At 47.9% G+C, this 20,823-nt stretch overlaps 1 protein-coding gene and 1 long non-coding RNA gene across 2 annotated transcripts; one reads left to right on the forward strand and one right to left on the reverse strand.

The window, feature by feature from the left end:
- The first annotated feature begins 1,289 nt into the window (after positions 1-1,289).
- On the forward strand, positions 1,290-2,795 carry LOC147959343 (uncharacterized). The gene is made up of 2 exons (XM_087535849.1): positions 1,290-2,139; positions 2,300-2,795. Exons 1-2 carry the CDS (start codon positions 1,473-1,475, stop codon positions 2,401-2,403), a joined length of 771 nt encoding a protein of 256 aa, XP_087391975.1. The 5' UTR covers positions 1,290-1,472; the 3' UTR covers positions 2,404-2,795.
- Positions 2,679-5,200, reverse strand: LOC125521843 (uncharacterized). Its single transcript, XR_007289464.2, has 2 exons — positions 4,140-5,200; positions 2,679-3,059 (listed from the first exon to the last, which is right to left on the reverse strand). It is a non-coding gene; the product is annotated as an uncharacterized LOC125521843 (long non-coding RNA).
- Between the last annotated feature and the right edge of the window lie 15,623 nt (positions 5,201-20,823).

Here is a 20,823-nt window from a genome sequence, read left to right on the forward strand (position 1 = left end):
GAACAAGAGACGCGAGGGTTTATACTGGTTTGGGCCACCTTGCGGTGTAATACCCTACTTCAGTGTGTGGTGGTCGATTGCCTCGAGGGGCTGAGGATGAACTAGTACAGTGGATGAACAACCTCCAGAGGAGAGGTGTTCTTGAGCTCGATGAGCTGGTGTGTGTGAGGATGGAATGGATCCAATCCAAGATGAGTTGCCTCCTATGGTGGTGGCTAGTCCTATTTATAGAGGCCCTAGTCCTCTTCCCAAATGTTGGCGGGAAGGGATCCCACAACGACCATGTTTGAAGGGGGGCAACTAGTACAAGCTATCCTGATAAAAGGTGGTCTTCGCCTACCAAATGCTCTGGTGGTGGTGCTGCTGTGGGCTCCGTGATGACCTCCATCCTGCCGTCCTGGCAATCTTGGTCTCGTTGCACTGACATGGAAACCTTTGCTTGATGCCTCGGGACTCCGCGCCTGCGCTTGCCTCCTTGGCACCGAAGGGGAAACCGATACATTGCGCCCGCTGGCGCCCGCCTGGCCTTAACCGTCATGGCTCACGTCATGTGAACCCCGCGAGGTGCCCCTTGCATAGATATCTCCGCTCCTCGGGAGCCAGCCTAGTGAGGCCACCCCCAGGAAGATCTTGGTGTCGTCCGCCTCATGAGGCTTGGCCCCTCGCGACGGTCTTGGGTTGTCGCGACTGAAACTGGGCCGTACCAGGCCGTTGGTGGGGCCACGCCTCGGGCCGCAGGCAGGCAAGTCTGGGCACCCCGATCCCAGGACGCCAACAGTTGCCCATCCGCAGTCAAACGGCCAGGTGGAGCGAGAAAATGGCCTCATCCTATCCGGCATCAAGCCTCGGTTGGTCGAGCCGCTGGATCGATGAGCTACCGACCGTCCTTTGGAGTCTCCGGACCACGCCGAATTGAGCAACCAGCTTCACACCCTTCTTCCTCGTGTACGGGGCTGAGGCTGTCATCCCAACTGACATCGAGTTCGACTCGCCTCGCATCACCATGTACACGGAAGCAGAAGCCAAGGAGGCACGAGAAGACGACATCGATCTGCTGGAAGAGGCCCGGCTGCTAGCACTCAGCCGGTCCACCATCTACCAGCAGAGCCTTCACCGCTACCACAATAGGAAGGTTAAGATGCGTGCTTTCCGCGAGGGCGACCTTGTGCTTCGGCTGATCCAGCGAACAGCCGGCCAATACAAGCTCTCGGCCCTTTGGGAGGGGCCTTTTATCATCAGCAAGGCCCTGGGCAACGACTCCTACTACCTCATCGACGCACAAAAGCCCAGGGCATGCAAGAGGGACAATGTCAGCCAAGAGACGGAGTGTCCATGGAACGTGAATCTTCTCCGACCATTTTACAATTGATGCAGTGTATGTACCACACTATCTTTTATACTAGCAAAGACAACAGGTGTAAGGAAGCACACTCGGGGCTACCTTTTTATCTACTCCCTCCGTCCCGAAATACATGTTGGGACGACAATTTTACAAAAAAAAAACCTCCAGTGTTTCCCGACACAACCCGCGCTCCCTCTCTCCAGTGTTCAGTCGCAACGGCGTCTCACTTTCCCCATTCCCCAGTCGGCCACCACGGTTCACGGCCAGATCCCGGCCAACTCCGGCCAGTCCCTACCCTGCCGACCTTTGTCGCCACCCCCTCCTTCCCCTACCTCCGTCCAGTCCGTTTGCCCGCCAATTTGCAGCCCCCAACAAACCCTGGCCACCGTCGACACTCACAAATGCCAACTTTCTCACCGCGGATTGCATAAAGGAGAAAATGCGATTTTTGCGGTGGTGCGACAGTGCGTGGTGGCGATGCATGGAGACCGGCTGCCGATGTGGCCGTCCAGGAGGCCAAGATTCTCTTGGACGACGGCGAGCAGGCCGCGGGTTCACGAACGACGGACGCAGGAGGCCTGCTGTCGCCGAGCACCCCTTCTACTCTGGCGAGGAGCGCGTCTGGGTGCTCGATCTGGAGTGCATGGCGACGGCCTCATCCCTGGTCGCCGCGCCGGGGGGAGGTGGCGACGGCCTCATCCGTGGTCGCCGCGCCGGGGGGAGGTGGCGGTGGCACAGTAACTCGAGCTCCCCTTCCTCGACCCAGCCCCCGAGTCCGATGTCTCGTCTCCCCTCAGGTTGTTCCCCTGCCCCACCTTCCCCTTGCTTCGCCGCCGTCAATTTCTGCCGCTGCCAATTTCTGCATATGTACTCCACTATGATTCACTAATTGTTACTGAATCTACTGAATTTGTTATCTTTTAGTACTTAATTTGTACTGAATGTTACTGAATGTAGGCGTCGTCGTGTTCATGTGTCAGTCTGAGTCGTGTGTCGTGTCTTTGATTCATGTGGTGTTTTTGATCGCGAGCTCGAGTGTCTCTCTGTCCGGGGTTAATTAGAGCTGGTTACGCGAGGAAGAAACAACATGTTATATTTCAGTAGGTCGGTCGTCGGTGATGCAACAATCCCTTCTGTCATGGATTGGGATGTCATGTTGGAATCCTATGTTTGAACTATTGAACTCAGTTTAAATGGAAGAAGAAAATGTAAGTCGTAGCTGCGAAATATCCTCCTGTGTGTCCTGATTGCTTTTGTCCCTTAACTTTGTTTTGTTCTGAAGCATCTATCGATCTTTTTCTTCAAGCTAAGGTGGTACAGATTTGAGTATGTAATGTACTGTGTCAATATCCATGTCGTCCCACACTTTATTTAGGTTTACAAATACAATTGGATTTAGTGTGGTGGTAATCACCAATGTTCATCCATATTTTGCATTTAAAAACTCAGGTTCGAGTCTGGATCAACTCAGTTGTGCTGTGTCAATATCCAACTCAGTTTTAGTGCTGGTTTGCATTTAAAAATTCCATTAAGCTCCCACTCAATTCATTCATCTTCTCCTGCCCTGCCATCATTCATCTTCTCAATTCCAGTCCTAGTCCATTAGAAACTGAAAACATCAAGTTCCGGAGAGTTCAATCGGTTAAGTTTGCATCCTGATGATTTTTAGTACTAGTCTAGACGTAGAAACTCTGCTGCATTTGACAGGACCAGCACCCTGCAAAGAATCAACAGATCATGGAGTAGTTAGCATATTGATTCAAATCCATAGTTTGTATGTTCAGTTCAGTGAAAACTTTAGACTTGCTTGCACAACTGATCATCACAATTCAAAATATGGCTGTGGAGGATTTTAGAAAGTGTCATTTGTAATCAGTGTGCTATCTTTTGAGTTGCTGTTTACTGTGGGAAAAAGAAAAGAATGCAGCTTAATCCTGCTATCAAACACTTTGCTCTAACCACTTTTACTCATAACTGTTTGAAACATTATTCACTGTAGTCTCAGTTAACTGAATTTTCTGAAGCCATTTTCTTGCTCACAAGTTGACAGAAAATTGTTTGAAACAAATTTTGACACAAGTTGACTGAAACACATTTAGAAATCATAGTACTCCTATGATTTAGATTCAGTAAACATGACAGTAAAATTGCTCTAAGATTACTGACTAAATAAAGGGCTTGCTGTATTAAGCAAATCAATTGACTAAATGCATCTTTAACTGAATTTACTAAGTTAATCTTGGCTGTGTGAGCTGAATTCACAAGGTGAGCATGTGCTACAGCAGTGCACTAACAGTGAGCACATTACCCCTCCCGGATACAGTATGATTCTCGCAAAATTTGGCGATACAAACTGAGAAACAGGCCCCTTCCATAAAAGAAAAGAAACGTTTCTTTTTTTGGTGCTCTGTTTCTCTTTCAGCATGGCAAGCCGATACCATCTTCTTGGATTGATCTTCAGTATAGCAAGTTCATTGTAACTAGTGCAAGATTCAAATCATTGTAACTAGTTCAAGTTCATAATCCATGCTACCCGATTGAACATTTTTAGAACCTGAACATTGATGATGATCGTGAGAGTCCATAATCCATGCCGTAATAATTCCAGTTGCCAAATTTTTGTCCGATTGAATGTTTCTGAAATTAACATGGTTGAATTGTTTCCAAAATTAACAAATTCTCATTTCCTGATTTAATGTTTATATAATTAACATGATTGAATGTTTCCAAAATTAACAAAATCTTCTTGATTGAATGTTTCCAAATCTAACATTACCAATTTTGCAGGACTACCTACCTAGCAGCAGCAGAGGCTGGGCGAGTTCGTTTGGTCGAGGTAGAAATACCAGCTGCAGGTGGTCGATGCAGCAGCAACAGTAGGCGTCAGTGGTGGGGCAGCAGCAGTAGTAGGCGTCGGCGGCGAGGAAGGAGCCGGCGGGGAAAGACTACCTCAGCATCACAGCCGACGAGGAAGGAGCCGGCAGAGAAGGAGAGGCTGGGCCGATCGGTGTCTCCCAGCAGCAGAGACGGGGCGCAGGGAAAGATTGCGGCGGAATCGCGGAGGTTGGCGGCGTTGCAGGTGCAGGTGGGCGGCGCCGTAGTGGCTGGTCACGCAGGTGGGCGGCGGAATCACGCAGCTGGGCGCCGACAGGTGGTCGCGGCGGATCGAGGACCAGTTCGCCTGGTGGTCACGGCGATGGACAGCGGAATCGGCGGGCAGCTGGTGGCGGGTGTGCGGCGGTGGGTGATTTCGAGTGGGTTGCGAGCGCCAGAATCTCCAGCGCGGCGGAGGAATCCCACGGCGCCGGCCCCTGCCCCTGGCGACGCACGGGCGCCGGACGGAGGAAGGAGAAGGAGTCGTGTACTTGTTTGCTACTATTTTTACGAGGTGTTTATTGCAAAACATCCACTATACTGCGCTTGCAACAATAATTTCGGGACGGAGGGAGTATATGATAAGCTTCACCTATGAATGTGTTCTTTCATTTTTTCGCCCTGTCCGGGTCCAGCCAGCCGGACCGGGGGCTCGCCGCCTTGACCTAAGCTGGCACCACCCGAAGTCGGCCAAGTAGTGTGCGGACGCCAAAGCCCTCTCTTCGTTTCAGCTATAGCTCACAGCGCGGCTGTCCGGCTAGCAAGAGCTAAAGGCCGGAAACGCTGTCCACATGAAAAACGACTAAGGAAGAACACCAACACAGGCCAAGCTGGCTCCTCGCCTCACCCGTCCGGCTGTCCAGCAGCCAGCCGGCCGGCTTCTCGCTTGACTAGCTATGCTTTAGGTGGCTAAAGTAACTTGCCTATTCTAAATGGCCAAGTCCCTGACCCGGCTAAAGACCGCAGCGCGACTGTTCGGCTGGTAGGCTGGTAGGGCGGCAGCCAAAGGAAAACGGCAAAGGAGAAAGCCAATAAAAGAAAAGGCAACAGCGAGCCAGAACCCAACAAAAGACACAAGCATATGGAAGTAAATTATTTACATTACAAAAGGCCCAAGGCCAGCATTCATCAAAGTTTAATACACTTTTAGTGGGTGGAACTATGTAGGATCAACTTGTTTTAAGTACAAGACAGAGAAATTTAGGAAGATAAAGGCCACCTAGGACGAAGGTGCGGCGAGCTGCTCAGACAGGTTGGCGGTGGCTGAGGCACCGATTGGTGGGGCTTCCGGCTGGCGAGTCTCAGCCTGGTCAGCATCGACGGCGGCTGACGTCATCTCCCGTGCATCATTGGCTCAGGCCAGGTCGGGTTAAGTCCGGCTGGTCACTCCGCCGTCTGGTGCGGCACCATCGCCTTCCTCGTCCTCGCTCTTCTCCGTGCCTTCGTCACTGGAGGCGATCTCCTCCTCCGGGTCCTTCCCCTCGTCCGGGTTCAACCCGAACCAAGAGGGCGGCACCTCGGTGCTGTCTTCCACCCACTCCGGGATGAAGACACCGATGTCGGCATAGTCGGCAAGGGCGGCCGCGCGCTTGACGAGCGCCTCGCGTGCCGCTTCCAACTCCGGCCCCGCCTCCTGGCGGAACGTGGCCAGATGGTCCAAGTTCACGCCAAGGTACCACGCCTTGACAAAATCCAGCTTCGCCCTGGCGCCTGCCTGTGATGTGGCACCCTTCCAAGCTTCAAGCCGCTCGGCCGCCACTTCCAACCAGTCGGCGGTCTGACTGGGAGTCCGCGGCACCTGCACATTCAGTCAGAGCCCCTCAAGCACCTAGGACGGGTGCGCTGAAAGCAGCGGAGCAGCCGACGGACCAGCGCAAGGCAGAGCTGGACGGCTCGGAACTGCTCGTCCATGGTCCGAGGCCGGTCCGACACAATCTCCTCGCCCACCCGCCTCCGCTCCTCGCGTCGTGCCTCGATCGCCTAGCCGATGGCGCCGGTGTGGTCTGGGAAATACTCCGCACAAAGAAGAAGACAAAGGAATAAAAGGCCGGCTTCCAGCAACAGCCGGCACCTCCAAGCAAGAAAAAATTTTATCTTCGAGCATGCCCTCGATCACCTCGTAGCCCTCCGACAACAACTTCTCCCTCTTGGCCCAATTCGAGCGCTGAGTCTCGAACTCGGCCTTGAGGAGCGCCTCCCCGTCCTTCAGCTGTCGGACCTGCTCCTTGTGCTGGGCCGCCTATTCTGCCAGCTCCTTCGCAAGCCGATCACGCTTCGCGGCCGCCTGGCTGCGCTCCTGCTCCTTGGCCTGGAGCTGGCTCTCGAGCTCACACGCGCGCGTCCGAAGATGGGCGGCGACCTCTGCAAAAACAAGAAAGAAACGTCAACATCGACAAAAATAAGAAGTCATCGGAAGATCCAGCCCGACTGCTCAGCAGTCGTCCCGAATCTCGGGGGCTACACTCAGCGGGTGCACTTGCACGCCCCCACTGAAAGACGGCCTACGTACCGTGGCTCTTATTCAGCTCGACAGTCCGGTTAGCCAACAGATGATTCTAGGAGTTGTAGGTGGCCGCATGCAGGTTGCGGTAGTCCTGCAGTGAGAGCAACACTTCAGCATTTGGAAACACGCCTTTAAGTTCCAACCCGCCTACTCAGCAGCCGGCTTGGAACTCGGGGGCTACAACCAGTGGGTGCGCTGGCGCGACCCCACTGAAATTTGCAAAAATAAAAAAGCAAGATCGAAAACGTACCCGGACAGACGCCTGCATCGCCAACATCTCATTCCTGGCCTGCAGAAGGGTGGCGCCGTGGGCGTTGAACTTGTCTAGGACGTCATGCACGGCAACGTTCAGGACGGTCGGGCCGGCTCCTAGTGCCCAAACAGGCGGAGCGGAGCTTGAGGCTTCGGTGTCAGGCGCAGGCGAACTCGCGTCCCCAACCTCCATCGGCCTCGGCGTAGAAATCGCCCGCGATGGGCGCAGGCGCGGGGAGGTGCGTGTCATCATGGCCCGCCTCACCACCCGCTCGGTGCTGGATGGCGGCACCCCCGGCCCTTCGGGCTGGCTACCACCCCGCTCACGAGCATCCGGAGCGCGCGGAACCACCTCCACCTCTGGGATGATGGGGTCGGCCCCTTCCCGCTCCACAGCCGTATGGTCAGCTCTGGCTACTCCAGTCGACGCCCGGTCCTCCACCACTGGCGGCTCCGACTACTGCAACTTGGTGGCCTATGGAACCACGTTGTAGGTCGGGTCCTCCGCGGCCTTGGCATCGGCCTCTACCTGCGCCTTGGCTACTGCGTCCGCCTGAGCCATGGTCGCGGCCTCGGCCTCCGCCTACGCCGCAGTTGCTGCCTCGGCCGCGCGTTCCTCTCCATCACCTCCCGAAGGGCGGCGGCCAGGTCCACGCGGCGGGCCTACTCAGAGCCGCTTGCTGCCTCAATCAACGAGGCGGACGGGGCCCGTGACATGGAGAGGGGAGCCCTACGCGGCGAAGCAAGTAAAAATAAGAAGTTTGCAAGAAAGAAGCAAGCACGAATAAGAAAATCGCAAGAGAGAAAAAAACCAAGACGAAACAATCACGACAAGAGCAGTAAGAGCACTTACGCCGACACCACCGGGCGATCCTTCGGGGCCCTCCTGACGACGGCTGCCTTCGCGGCCTCTTACCATTTGGTCGCGGCAACCATCGACTTGGTCTTCTTGGTCGGCCGGCTACCGAACATCTCCCCTTGGCACGGCACTTAGATGCCCCGGGTGCTCCAGATGGCGCCCCGCCTGACAACCGCGTTGTCAAATAGCCGGCACCCGCCCTATCGGCGCCTTCGGGGCGGCGATGTCCGTCGCTGTCTTCGTCATCATTCGGCCAGTCCCGGACGTCGCCTCCTCCTCCTGCGCTGCCTACTGCGGCTCCGCATGCTCCAGCGCCCCCAGTGGCATCGTCTTCCTACAACATGGCCGCCCCCAGCTCGGGGTCGCCCACGTCGCTCACCTCTTGGTCCGCCATCCATTGGTGGCCAGGATCCGGTGCGGCGGCTGCTCCCTGGCCGACGAAGAGTTGCGCCGCGTTTGTGAGGTCAGGACGGATGAAGAGTATAGCGTGAGCAAAGAAAGGGGACCAGATACAAACTACAGGCGGCGAGTTGGCGCGGCTGTACGACGACTTCCCAAAGCTCCAGTCGGTCTCGCTCAGCTGGCTGTTGGAGAAGTAGTTCACATGCCGGACCACCTCAACAGTCGACAACTCCTTCGTCGACATCCGGTAGGGGTCCCGGCGGCCGCTCATGTAGCAGATCGGATACGGCCGGAATTGGAGGGGCGACACTTGGAGGTAAACGAAGGCGGCCAGAATGTCCGCCTACTGGAGGCCCTCCGAGTCTGTCATCTCCTGGATCTAGTCGAGGGCGTTGGTGACAGTAGCCGGCAGCGGTTTGGGCTGCTGCCCCCAATTGTTCCGTGGGTCAGCAGGCGGGCCAAGCGCGAAGGCCGGCAGTTTGATGTAGTCGTAGGACGGGTGGAGGTTGCGGACGTAGAAGTAGGACTTCTGCCACAACTTTGCCAACTCGTGCAAGACGACGGTCGGAAATCGGGTCCCGATGTCGGTGCGCCGCACTGGGCCGCCTCATCCTTGGTCGCGGTGCCCAGCTTGAGGTACAAGAACCTGCCCCATAACTCGAGTGTGGGCAGGACGCTGAGGTAGCCCTCGCAGAAGATGACAAAGGCGGAGAGGAGCACCACCGTGTTCGGAGTGAGGTGGTGAGGTTACAGGCGGTAGAAGTCGAGGAACTCGTGGGGGAAGCCACTCGCCGGCAAGCCGAAGTCACGGAGGAAGTGGCTGCGGAAGATGACAAACTCATCGGCTTGCAGTGCCGGCGAGATCTCATGCGCATCCGGAAGGCACGTCCCCACGCACACCTCGTTGGGCATCCGCCGCGTCACGCGGAGGAACTCTACGTGTCCCTCATGGACGTTCGAGCCGTCCCACTCGCCTCTCGCCATGGTTCGTGGTGGCTCGGCGGCGGCGCGACGAGGTCGGGTGGCGGCAAGACTGCGGTGGTACGGCGAGGCAGGGCGACGACGAGCGGCGACAGCACTTCGGCGGCCGAGCGGCATAGCAGCACAACGACGACGAGGGGCAGAGGAAGGAAGAAGATGGAGAGCGGAGGGGGCACGTGCATTTGGCCACACCCCCTCCCCCTACTTATACGGCAGCTGCGGCAGAGCCGAAGCGAGAGGTCGGCGGGGACGTGGGGATTAACTGCGCCCACTCCCCGCACGCCCCCGCGTATCTCGCGCCATCAAGGTGTGTCGTCATTGTGCCTGGGAAGGGCAACCGCCCACCTCAGCTGTAGCGGATCCGTGCGCGTGCTGAGGCCCTGTAATGGTGGGCCTGGGCCTGTCGTGACGTCTCGTCGCGCGCGTGGGCTGGCTAGCCGGCCTGGCCTGCTGGCGACGCATGGCAAGCGAGCAACGTGAGGCAGGCGCGCCACCCGGTGGCGTCAGCTCGGCGCCCGCCACGGCAATTTGAATTCACCAAGCAGCCAGCCTAGCCTTGGCTGGCTCCTGGCAGATGGCGTCCACCAGCCGGATGAAGCAAGGGCGCAGGACCTCTCGGATGAGGAAACTGCTGAGGCCCTCCGGCTTGAGCCGTGGCGCCTCACCAGCTTCGGGGACTATTGTCGAAGGGATTGACCACGGGTAGCCTCATCCACACCCCTTAGCATTTCAAGACATAGGGGCTAGCAAAGCCCCTCGCATCTTTCGGACGTGTGGCCGACACCTTGGGCCGGCTGGGCCCAAGCGGCCGGCTCCTAGAATACGGCGCCTTCTTAGAAGGTGGCTCTTGGGGAAGGCCGACTCGTAGCAGACGACCCCTCTTCCGCTCGGAGTCTGCACTCCATCACTGGGACAAGATGGGGCGTGGCTACAGGACCATCCACTCCCCGAATCCTGGGGAATCGTGGCTACAGTGTAGGCTAACCAGGCGACCACCTGCCTACGAGGCACAGCACTGTAGCCATGCGACTAATGACATGGCCCTTGTCAGCAAGGGCCATGCTCCCACAACGGGCGGTCGGTACGTCCCATAGGCGGCGGGCCCTACCTGTCCGTGGGCTCCCAGAAGACAGCGCTCCCCAAGAAGGTGGCTTCTGGGGCGGGCCGGCTTCCAGCAGCCGGCCCTCGCCTCCCCTTAGAGTCCACGCCCAATTACTCCAACGGGACGGAGCGTGGCTATAGTGCGCGTGGACCAAGCGGTGGGACTGTAGCCATGCGCCTCCTGACGAGGTCTCCGTCATCGAGTACAACGCTATAGCAAAAGGAAATCGGCATGGCCCACAGGCGGCGGGCCCTACCTGTCGGCCAGATTCTCGACAGCTGGCGGGCCCCAGTAGCCGGCGGAGAACCCGACAACCCTAGACACTGACGTCAGGGTCCTGCACCTGGCTGTATTACCATTGTACCCCTGGGGGGTAGGCCTATATAAACCCCCAGGCTCACCCATGCAAAGGGTTCAACACACACGCCACACACACACATTGCTAGGAGAAGCAAGGTTGCAGTCTTGCCCTTCTCCCTCCTCTAGCGATACAGCGCAAGGAGCAAGCTTGTAGCCACTGTTTGATCATAGTCACCATGCGGAGACCCATAGAGTAGGACTAGGGGTGTTATCTCCCCGAAGAGCCCGAATCTGGGTAAGTTTCGTGTGCGATCGAGCTCTCGCCCATTCCCTCTTCCAGGGCCCGACGACGTCCTCTTGGACCCATCCATGATAAGCCACCCCCTAGCATCTGTCGCAAGAATACCCCGACAATCACTATTATCATGGTTTATTTGACTTAGGTGCTAGCGTGAGTGCTATTCCTTTTACCTTATACCAAAAAATTATGAATGTTATAGCACCCGCTGAAATAGAAGACATGGATGTTACTATTAAACTTGCTAATAGAGACACCATCACACCACTTGGGATTGTTAGAGATGTTGAGGTTTTGTGTGGGAAAATAAAATACCATATTGATTTTCTAGTTCTTGGTTCCCCACAAGATGACTTATGTACCATTATCTTTGGTAGACCTTTCTTGAACACTATCAATGCTACTATAGATTGCCATAAATAAATTGTCAGTGTTAGCTTTGGTGACGAGTCTCATGAGTTTAATTTCTCTAAGTTTAGTAGACAACCTCATAAGAAATAATTACCTAGCAAGGATGAAATAATTGGTCTTGCTTCTATTGCTATGCCTCCTACTGATCCTTTAGAACAATATTTGCTAGACCATGAAAATGATATGCACTTGCGTGAAAGAAATGAAATAGATAAATATTCTTTGAACAACAACCTCTGCTTAAACACAATTTGCCTATTTAAACTCTAGGAGGTCCTCCTCCACCTAAAGGTGATCCTGTGTTTGAATTAAAACAATTGCCAGACACTTTGAAGTATGCTTATCTTGATGAGAAAAAGATATATGAGGTTATTATTAGTGCTACCTTTTAGAACACGAAGAAGAAAGATTATTAAATTTTTTGAAGAAGCACCATGCTACTACTGGATATACTCTTGATGATCTTAAGGGCATTAGTCCCACTCTATGTCAGCACAAGATTCATATGGAACCTGATGCTAAACCCGTTGTTGATCACCAACGACGTTTGAAACCTAAGATGAAAGAAGTGGTAAGAACTGGCATACTAAAGCTTCTGGAAGCAGGTATAATCTATCCCATAGCTGATAGTACATGGGTAAATCATGTTCATTGTGTCCCTAAGAAGGGAGGTACCGTTGTTCCTAATGATAAAAATGAACTCATTCCACAAAGAATTGTTACTGACTATAGAATGGTAATTGATTTTAGAAAATTAAATAAAGCTACTAGAAAAGATCATTACCCCTGCCTTTTATTCATCAAATGCTAGAAAGATTATCTAAGCATACACACTTTTGTTTTCTTGGCAGATATTCCGGTTTTTCTCAAATACCTGTTTCACAACCTCATCAAGAGAAAAGCATTTTACTTGTCCTTTTGGAAACTATGCTTATAGATGTATGCCTTTTGGTTTATACAATGCACCTGCTACCTTTCAAAGATTTGTGAAAAGATTGTTGAGGTTTTCATGGATGATTTTTTTGTTTACGGAACTTCTTTTGATGATTTCTTAAGCAACCTTGATCGATTTTTGCAGAGATGTGAACAAACTAATCTTGTCTTGAATTGGGAGAAGTGCCACTTTATGGTTAATGCAGGTATTGTCTTGGGGCATAAAATTTCTGAACGAGGTATTGAGGTGGATAAAGCTAAAGTTGATGCAATTGAGAAAATGCCGCGTCCTAAAGGTATTAAAGGTATTCGTAGTTTCCTTCATCATGATGGTTTCTATAGGGGTTTTATTAAAGACTTCTCTAAAATTTCTAGGCCTCTTACAAATATTTTACAAAAGGATGTTCCATTTGTTTTTTATGATGATTTGTGTAGAAGCCTTTGAAAAACTTAAGAAAGCCTTAATTTCTGCACCTATTGTTTAACCACCTGATTGGAACTTGCCTTTTGAAATTATGTGTGATGCTAGTGATTATGTTGTTGGTGTTGTTCTAGGACAAAGAGTTGCTAAGAAGCTAAATGTTATCCATTATGCTAGCAAAACTCTAGGCAGTGCCCAAAGAAATTATGCTACTACTGAAAAAGAATTTTTAGCAGTTGTGTTTGCTTGTGATAAATTCAGATCTTACATTGTTGATTCCAAAGTAATTGTTCACACTGATCATGCTGCTATAAACTATCTGATGGAAAATAAAGATGCTAAACCTAGACTCATTAGGTAGGTTCTCTTGCTACAAGAATTTGATTGACATATCACTAATTGGAAAGGAGCTGAGAACCCCGTAGCTGATAACTTGTCTAGGTTAGAAAATACTCTTGATGACCCACTACCTATTGATGATAGCTTTCCTAATGAACAACTAGCTACAATAAATGTTTATCATAATACTCCTTGGTATACTGACTATGCTAATTATATTGTTGCTAAATTTATACCACCTGGTTTCACATACCAACAAAAGAAAAAATTCTTCTATGATTTAAGACATTACTTTTGGGATGACCCACATCTTTATGAAGGAGTAGATGGTATTGTTAGACGTTGTGTACCTGAGCATGAACAAGAACAAATCCTATGGAAATGTCACTCCGAAGCTTATGGAGGACATCATGCGGGAGATAGAATTGCTCCCAAGGTATTGCAATCTGGTTCTTATTGGCCTACTCTCTTCAAGGATGACCACAAGTTTGTTTTATCTTGTTATGAATGTCAAATGATAGGTAATATTGGTAAGCATCAAGAAATTCCAATTAATTATTCACTTGTTGTTGAACCATTTGATGTTTGGGGTTTTGATTACATGGGATCTTTTCCTTCCTCTAATGGGTATACACATATTTTGGTTGTTGTTGATTATGTCACTAAGTGGGTAGAGGCTATTCCAACTAGTAGTGCTGACCATAACACCTCTATTAAAATGCTTAAAGAAGTTATTTTCCTGAGGTTTGGAGTCCCTAGATATTTAATGACTGGTGGTGGTTCACATTTTATTCATGGTGCTTTCCGTAAAATGCTTGCTAAATATGATGTTAACCATAGAATTGCTTCACCCTGTCATCCTCAATCTAGTGGTCAAGTTGGACTTAGGAATAGAGAAATAAAATTGATATTACAAAAAAAATTATCAATAGGTCTCGAAAGAATTGTTCTAAGAAATTAGAGGATGCACTTTGGGCTTACATAACAACTTATAAAAATCCTACGGGTATGTCTCCTTATAAAAAGGTTTATGGAAAAGCTTGTCATTTGCCTCTTGAGTTAGAACATAAAGCATATTGGGCAATTAAAGAACTCAATTATGATTTCAAACTTGCTGGTGAAAAGAGGTTATTTGATATTAGCTCACTAGATGAATGGAGAACCCAAGCCTATGAAAATGCCAACCTATTCAAAGAAAAATTTAAAAGATGGCATGACAAAAAAAATCCAAAAGCGGGAATTCAAAGTTGGTGAATATGTTCTTTTGTACAACTCCCGTTTTAGATTCTTTGCAGGAAAACTTGTTTCCAAATGGGAATGACCTTATATTATCGAAAAGGTTTATCGTTCTGGAGTCATTAAGATCAATAATGCCGAAGGCACTAATCCAAAGGTGGACAATGGGCAAAGAATTAAGCACTATATCTCACGTACGCCTATTAATGTTGAAACCAATATTATCCAAACCATGACACGGGAGGAACACATAAAAGAAAGCTTCCATAACACTCCAGAACCCTGAAAAAGAGGAGGTACATGATACGGTAAGTAAACGGACTGCGAAAAATCCACACAAATATTTTCTGGTAGTTTTGGAATATAAGAAAAATTAGGAAAATAAGAAACAACCAGGGGGCACGATACACCAGGGCGTGCCTGCCCTCCCTAGCGCACCTTGGTGGGTTGTGCTCCCCTCGGGAACCTTCCCGACTCCGTTTTCCCTCCGTTTGCTTGTTTCCCAAGATAAAAAATATTTATATACCCCCGGACGTATTGACCACCGTATCGCGAAGAAATCTTTTGTTCTTGTTTCATGTTGTTTTCCAGTCAGATCATGGCTCCACCAAGCTCCTCCAAGGACAAGTTCTTCGAGAAGGTCATCAACCCGTACTTGTCGGAGGTGATGAAGCATCCTCAAGCCATTGAGATGCATGAGGGGGTGCTCCACATCCGGGATGTTCAGGGGCCTAAGAAGACGGGGAGCATGGAGGCCAGGCTTGAGGTAGTGGAACAAGACATCTTCAAGTGCCAAAGGATGGTGGAGCGTGGACTCAATGCCAACACGCCATGATCACGGAATTCACCCTTGATCACATGGTGGATGGCCGGTCCATGAAGGACATCATCTTCACCTTCAACGAGCAAATCAATTTTCTGCAAAGCCAAATCTATGATCTTCAAAACCAAGTTTTTGAGTATGAAGCAAGGTTTAAAGGTATGAGTTTAGCTACAGGACTCGGGAGATTCATGCATCCTCTTTTGATGGTGAGTCACTGCCTTGGAAGTCGGAGGATAAACTTGCTACTACCTCATCACCACCATCATCATCTTCCCCACCAAAGGAGACTTGAGTACATGGGTATGGGCACTCCCCTTGGCTTTTGCCAAGCTTGGGGGAGGTGCCCCGGTATCGTATCACCATCACTTTTTTGCCTTTACCTATCTTAGTTCGATCTTTAGTTATATCATGAATTAGTTGAATAAAAACTTAGCATGATCTATTTTCGAGTGTTAGTTTTGTGATCTATTTATCTATGTAATCGAGTGGGAGTTATATAATGAAGTTTCGTTTGAGTTTTGCTTCTTTAATTTTATGTTTCAATCAAATAAAAGCAAATAATGAAAAAGATCATTGATACGTCCATTTTGCATCATGCTTTTATATCAATATTTATTGCATTATGGGTTGTTGTTATACATTATGTCACAATACTTATGCCTATTCTCTCTTATTTTACAAGGTTTACATAAAGAGGGAGAATGCCGGCAGCTGGATTTTGGGCTGGAAAAGGAGCAAATATTAGAGACCTATTCTACACAGCTCCAAAAGTCCTGAAACTTCATGGAAGACGTTTTCAAAATATATAAAAAATACTCAGCGGAAGAAGTTCACCAGGGGGGTCACACCCTGCCCACGAGGGTGGGGGCGCGCCCTACCCCCTGGGCACGCCCCTACCTCGTGGGCCCCCTGGTGGCCCTCCGATGACTATCTTCTGGTATATGAGGTCTTTCGATGAGAAAAAAAATTAATAAGCCATCTTCTCGGACGAAACTCCACCGCCACGAGGCGGAACCTTGGCGGAACCAATCTAGGGCTCTGGCGGAGCTATTCTGCCAGGGAAACTTCCCTCCAGGAGGGGGAAATCATCGCCATCATCATCACCAACGCTCCTCTCATCGGGAGAGGGCAATCTCCATCAACATCTTCACCAGCACCATCTCCTCTCAAAACCCTAGTTCATCTCTTGTATCCAATTCTTGTCTCCAAGTCCAGGATTGGTACCTGTGGGTTGCTAGTAGTGTTAATTACTCCTTGTAGTTGATGCTAGTTGGTTTATTTGGTGGAAGATCATATGTTCAGATCCTATATGCATATTAATACCCCTCTGATTATGAACATGAATATGCTTTGTGAGTAGTTACGTTTGTTCCTAAGGACATGGGAGAAGTCTTGCTATTAGTAGTCATGTGAATTTGGTCTTCGTTTGATATTTTGATGAGATGTATGCTGTCTCTCCTCTAGTGGTGTCATGTGAACGTCGACTACATGACACTTCACCATTGTTTGGGCCTAGAGGAGACATTGGGGAGTAATAAGTAGATGATGGGTTGCTAGAGTGACAGAAGCTTAAACCCTAGTTTATGCGTTGCTTCATAAGGGGCTGATTTGGATCCATATGTTTCATTCTATGGTTAGGTTTACCTTAATACTTTTGTTGTAGTTGCGGATGCTTGCAATAGAGGTTAATCATAAGTGGGATGCTTGTCCAAGTAAGGACAGTACCCAAGCACCGGTCCACCCACATATCAGATTATCAAAGTACCGAACGCGGATCATATGAGCGTGATGAAAACTAGCTTGATGATATTCCCATGTGTCCTCGGGAGCGCTTTACTCTATATAAGAGTTTGTCCAGGCTTGTCCTTTGCTACAAAAGGATTGGGCCACCTTGCTGCACTTTACTTACTTTTGTTACTTGTTGCTCGTTACAAATTATCCTATCACAAAACTATTTGTTACCACTTATTTCAGTACTTGCAGAGAATACCTTGCTGGAAACCGCTTATCATTTCCTTCCGCTCCTCGTTGGGTTCGACACTCTTACTTATCGAAAGGACTACGATAGATCCCCTATACTTGTGGCTCATCAAGAATCTTTTATAGCGCCGTTGCCGGGGAGTGAAGCACCTTTGGTAGGTGGAATTTGGTAAGAAAAAATTTATATAGTGTGCTGAAATTTACTGTCACTTGTTACTATGGAAAGTAACCCTCTGAGGGGCTTGTTCGGGGTATCTTCACCCCGACCAGTAGAGAAAAGAGTTGCTCCTCAACCTACTGAACCTACTAAAAATGAAAATGAAAATGTCTGCTTTGAAATTCCTTCGGGTATGTAAGAAAAACTGCTAGCTAATCCTTTTGCAGGAGATGGAACAATGCATCCTGATGAGCACCTAATATATGTTGATGAAGTTTGTGGATTATTTAAGCTTGCAGGTGTACCCGGAGATGTTGTTAAGAAGAAGGTCTTCCCTTTATCTTTGAGGGAAGATGCATTGACATGGTATAGGCTATGTGATGATACGGGGTCATGGAACTACAAATGATTGAAATTGGAATTTCATCAGAAGTTTTATCCTATGCATCTTGTTCATCGTGATCGCAATTATATATATAATTTTTGGCCTCGCGAAGGAGAAAGCATCGCTCAAGCTTGGGGGAGGCTTAAATCAATGTTATATTCATGCCCCAATCATGAGCTCTCAAGAGAGATGATTATTCAAAATTTATACGCTCGACTTTCTAATAACAATCGCACCATGCTCGATACTTCTTGTGCTGGCTCTTTTATGATGAAGACTATTGAATTCAAATGGAATTTATTGGAAAGAATTAAACGCAACTCTGAAGATTGGGACCTCGACGAAGGTAAGGAGTCAGGTATGACACCTAAGTTTGATTGTGTTAAATATTTTATGGATACCGATGTTTTTCTTAAGTTTAGCACTAAATATGGACTTGACTCTGAGATGGTAGCTTCTTTCTGTGAATCTTTTGCTACTTATGTTGATCTCCCCAAGGAGAAGTGGTTTAAATATCATCCTCCCATAGAAGTAAAAGTAGCTGCACCTATTAAAATTGAAGAAAAGACTATCATTTATAATGATCCTATTGTTCCTACTTCTTATGTTGAGAAACCACCTTTCCCTATTTGGATAAAGGATCATGCTAAAGCTTCAACTGTGGTTCATAAAAGCAATATTAAAACTTATACACCTCCTGAGAAAATTAAAGTTGAACCTGATATTGCTATTGTTAAAGATCTCTTGTCTGATAATATTGATGGGCATGTTATTCATTTCCTTGACGAGAGTGCTAGAATTGCTAAACCTTGTGCTAAAGATAAAAACAGACATGTGGTAGGCATGCCTGTTATTTCTGTTAAAATAGGAGATCATTGTTATCATGGCTTATGTGATATGGGTGCTAGTGCTAGTGCAATACCTTACAGCTTATACAAAGAAATTATGCATGATATTGCACCTGCTGAGATAGAAGATATTGATGTCACAATTAAACTTGCCAATAGAGATACTATATCACCAATGGGAATTGTTAGAGATGTTGAAGTCTTGTGTGGGAAAACTAAATATCCTGCTGATTTTCTTGTTCTTGGTTCCCCACAAGATAGCTTTTGTCCCATTATATTTGGTAGACCCTTCTTAAACACTGTTAATGCTAAGATAGATTGCAAAAAGGATGTTGTTACTATTGGTTTAGATGATACGTCTCATGAATTTAATTTCTCTAAATTTAGTAGACAACAACGTGAAGAAGAATTACCTAGTAAGGATGAAATTGTTGGTCTTGCTTCTATTGCCATACCTCCTAGTGATCCTTTAGAACAATATTTGCTAGACCATGAAAATGATATGTTTATGAATGAAAGAAGGGAAATAGATGAAGTATTCTTTAAACAGGAACCTATTCTGAAAAACAATTTACCTGTTGAAATCTTAGGGGATCCTCCTCCACCCAAGGGTGATCCCATGTTTGAGCTTAAACCGTCGCCTGATACTCTTAAATATGCTTATCTTGATGAGAAAAAGATATATCCTGTTATTATTAGTGCTAACCTTTCAGAGCATGAGGAAGAGAGATTATTGAAAACTTTGAAGAAGCACCGCGCTGCTATTGGGTATACTCTTGATGATCTTAAGGGCATTAGTCCCACTCTATGTCAACATAAAATAAATTTGGAAGAAGATGCTAAACCAGTTCATGATCATCAACGACGGCTGAATCCTAAAATGAAAGAAATGGTAAGAAAGGAAATACTAAAGCTCCTTGAGGCAGGTATAATCTATCCCGTTGCTGATAGTCAGTGGGTAAGTCCCGTCCATTGTGTCCCTAAGAAGGGAGGTATTATTGTCGTTCCTAATGATAAAGATGAATTGATTCCTCAAAGAATTACTACAGGTTATAGGATGGTAATTGATTTCCGCAAATTAAATAATGCCACTAAAAAGGATCATTACCCCTTACCTTTTATCGATCAAATGCTAGAAAGATTATCCAAACATACACATTTTTGCTTTCTAGATGGTTATTCTGGTTTCTCTCAAATACCTATGTCATCCAAGGATCAATCGAAGACTACTTTTACTTGCCCTTTTGGTACTTTTGCTTATAGACGTATGCCTTTTGGTTTATGTAATGCACCTGCTACCTTTCAAAGATGCATGATGGCTATATTCTCTGACTTTTGTGAAAAGATTTGTGAGGTTTTCATGGACGATTTCTCCGTCTATGGATCTTCTTTTGATGATTGCTTGAGCAACCTTGATCGAGTTTTGCAGAGATGTGAAGAAACTAATCTTGTCTTGAATTGGGAAAAGTGCCACTTTATGGTTAATGAAGGTATTGTCTTGGGGCATAAAGTTTTTGAAAGAGGTATTGAGGTTGATAAAGCCAAGGTTGATGCTATTGAAAAGATGCCATGCCCCAAGGACATCAAAGGTATAAGAAGTTTCCTTGGTCACGCCGGATTTTATAGGAGGTTTTCATTAAGGACTTCTCAAAAATTTCTCGGCCTCTGACTAATTTATTACAAAAAGATATACCATTTGTCTTGGATGATGATTGTGTAGAAGCATTTGAAATACTTAAGAAAGCATTGATCTCTACACCTATTGTTCAGCCACCTGATTGGAATTTACCCTTTGAAATTATGTGTGATGCTAGTGATTATGCTGTAGGTGCTGTTCTAGGGCAAAGAGTTGATAAGAAATTAAATGTTATTCAATATGCTAGTAAAACCCTAGACAATGCTCAAAGAAATTTGCTACTACTGAAAAAGAATTCTTAGCAATTGTATTTGCTTGTGATAAGTTTAGGCCTTATATTGTTGATTCTAAAGTAACTATTCACACTGATCATGCTGCTATTAAATATCTTATGGAAAAGAAAGATGCTAAACCTAGACTGCTTATTAGATGGGTTCTCTTGCTACAAGAATTTGATTTACATATTGTTGATAGAAAGGGAGCTGAGAACCCCGTTGCAGACAACTTGTCTAGGTTAAAAAATGTGCTTGATGACCCATTACCTATTGATGATAGCTTTCCTGATGAGCAATTAAATGTCATAAATGCTTCTCATACTGCTCCATGGTATGCTGATTATGCTAATTATATTGTTGCTAAATTCATACCACCTAGTTTCACATACCAAAAAAACAAAAAGTTCTTCTATGATTTGAGGCATTACTTTTGGGATGAACCACATCTTTATAAAGAAGGAGTAGA

The sequence above is a fragment of the Triticum urartu genome, chromosome 7A, assembly GCF_056163025.1.
Source record: "Triticum urartu cultivar PI428250 chromosome 7A, HENAU_Tu73, whole genome shotgun sequence".
Taxonomy (NCBI): Eukaryota; Viridiplantae; Streptophyta; class Magnoliopsida; order Poales; family Poaceae; genus Triticum; species Triticum urartu.

Bases quoted from the DNA above. Each gene is read 5' to 3' on its own strand.
- LOC147959343 (XM_087535849.1), top strand. From the start codon at position 1,473: ATGTTGGGACGACAATTTTACAAAAAAAAAACCTCCAGTGTTTCCCGA. The intron at 2,140-2,299 runs GTTGTTCCCCTG...TACTGAATGTAG, and splicing joins GATGTCTCGTCTCCCCTCAG to GCGTCGTCGTGTTCATGTGT.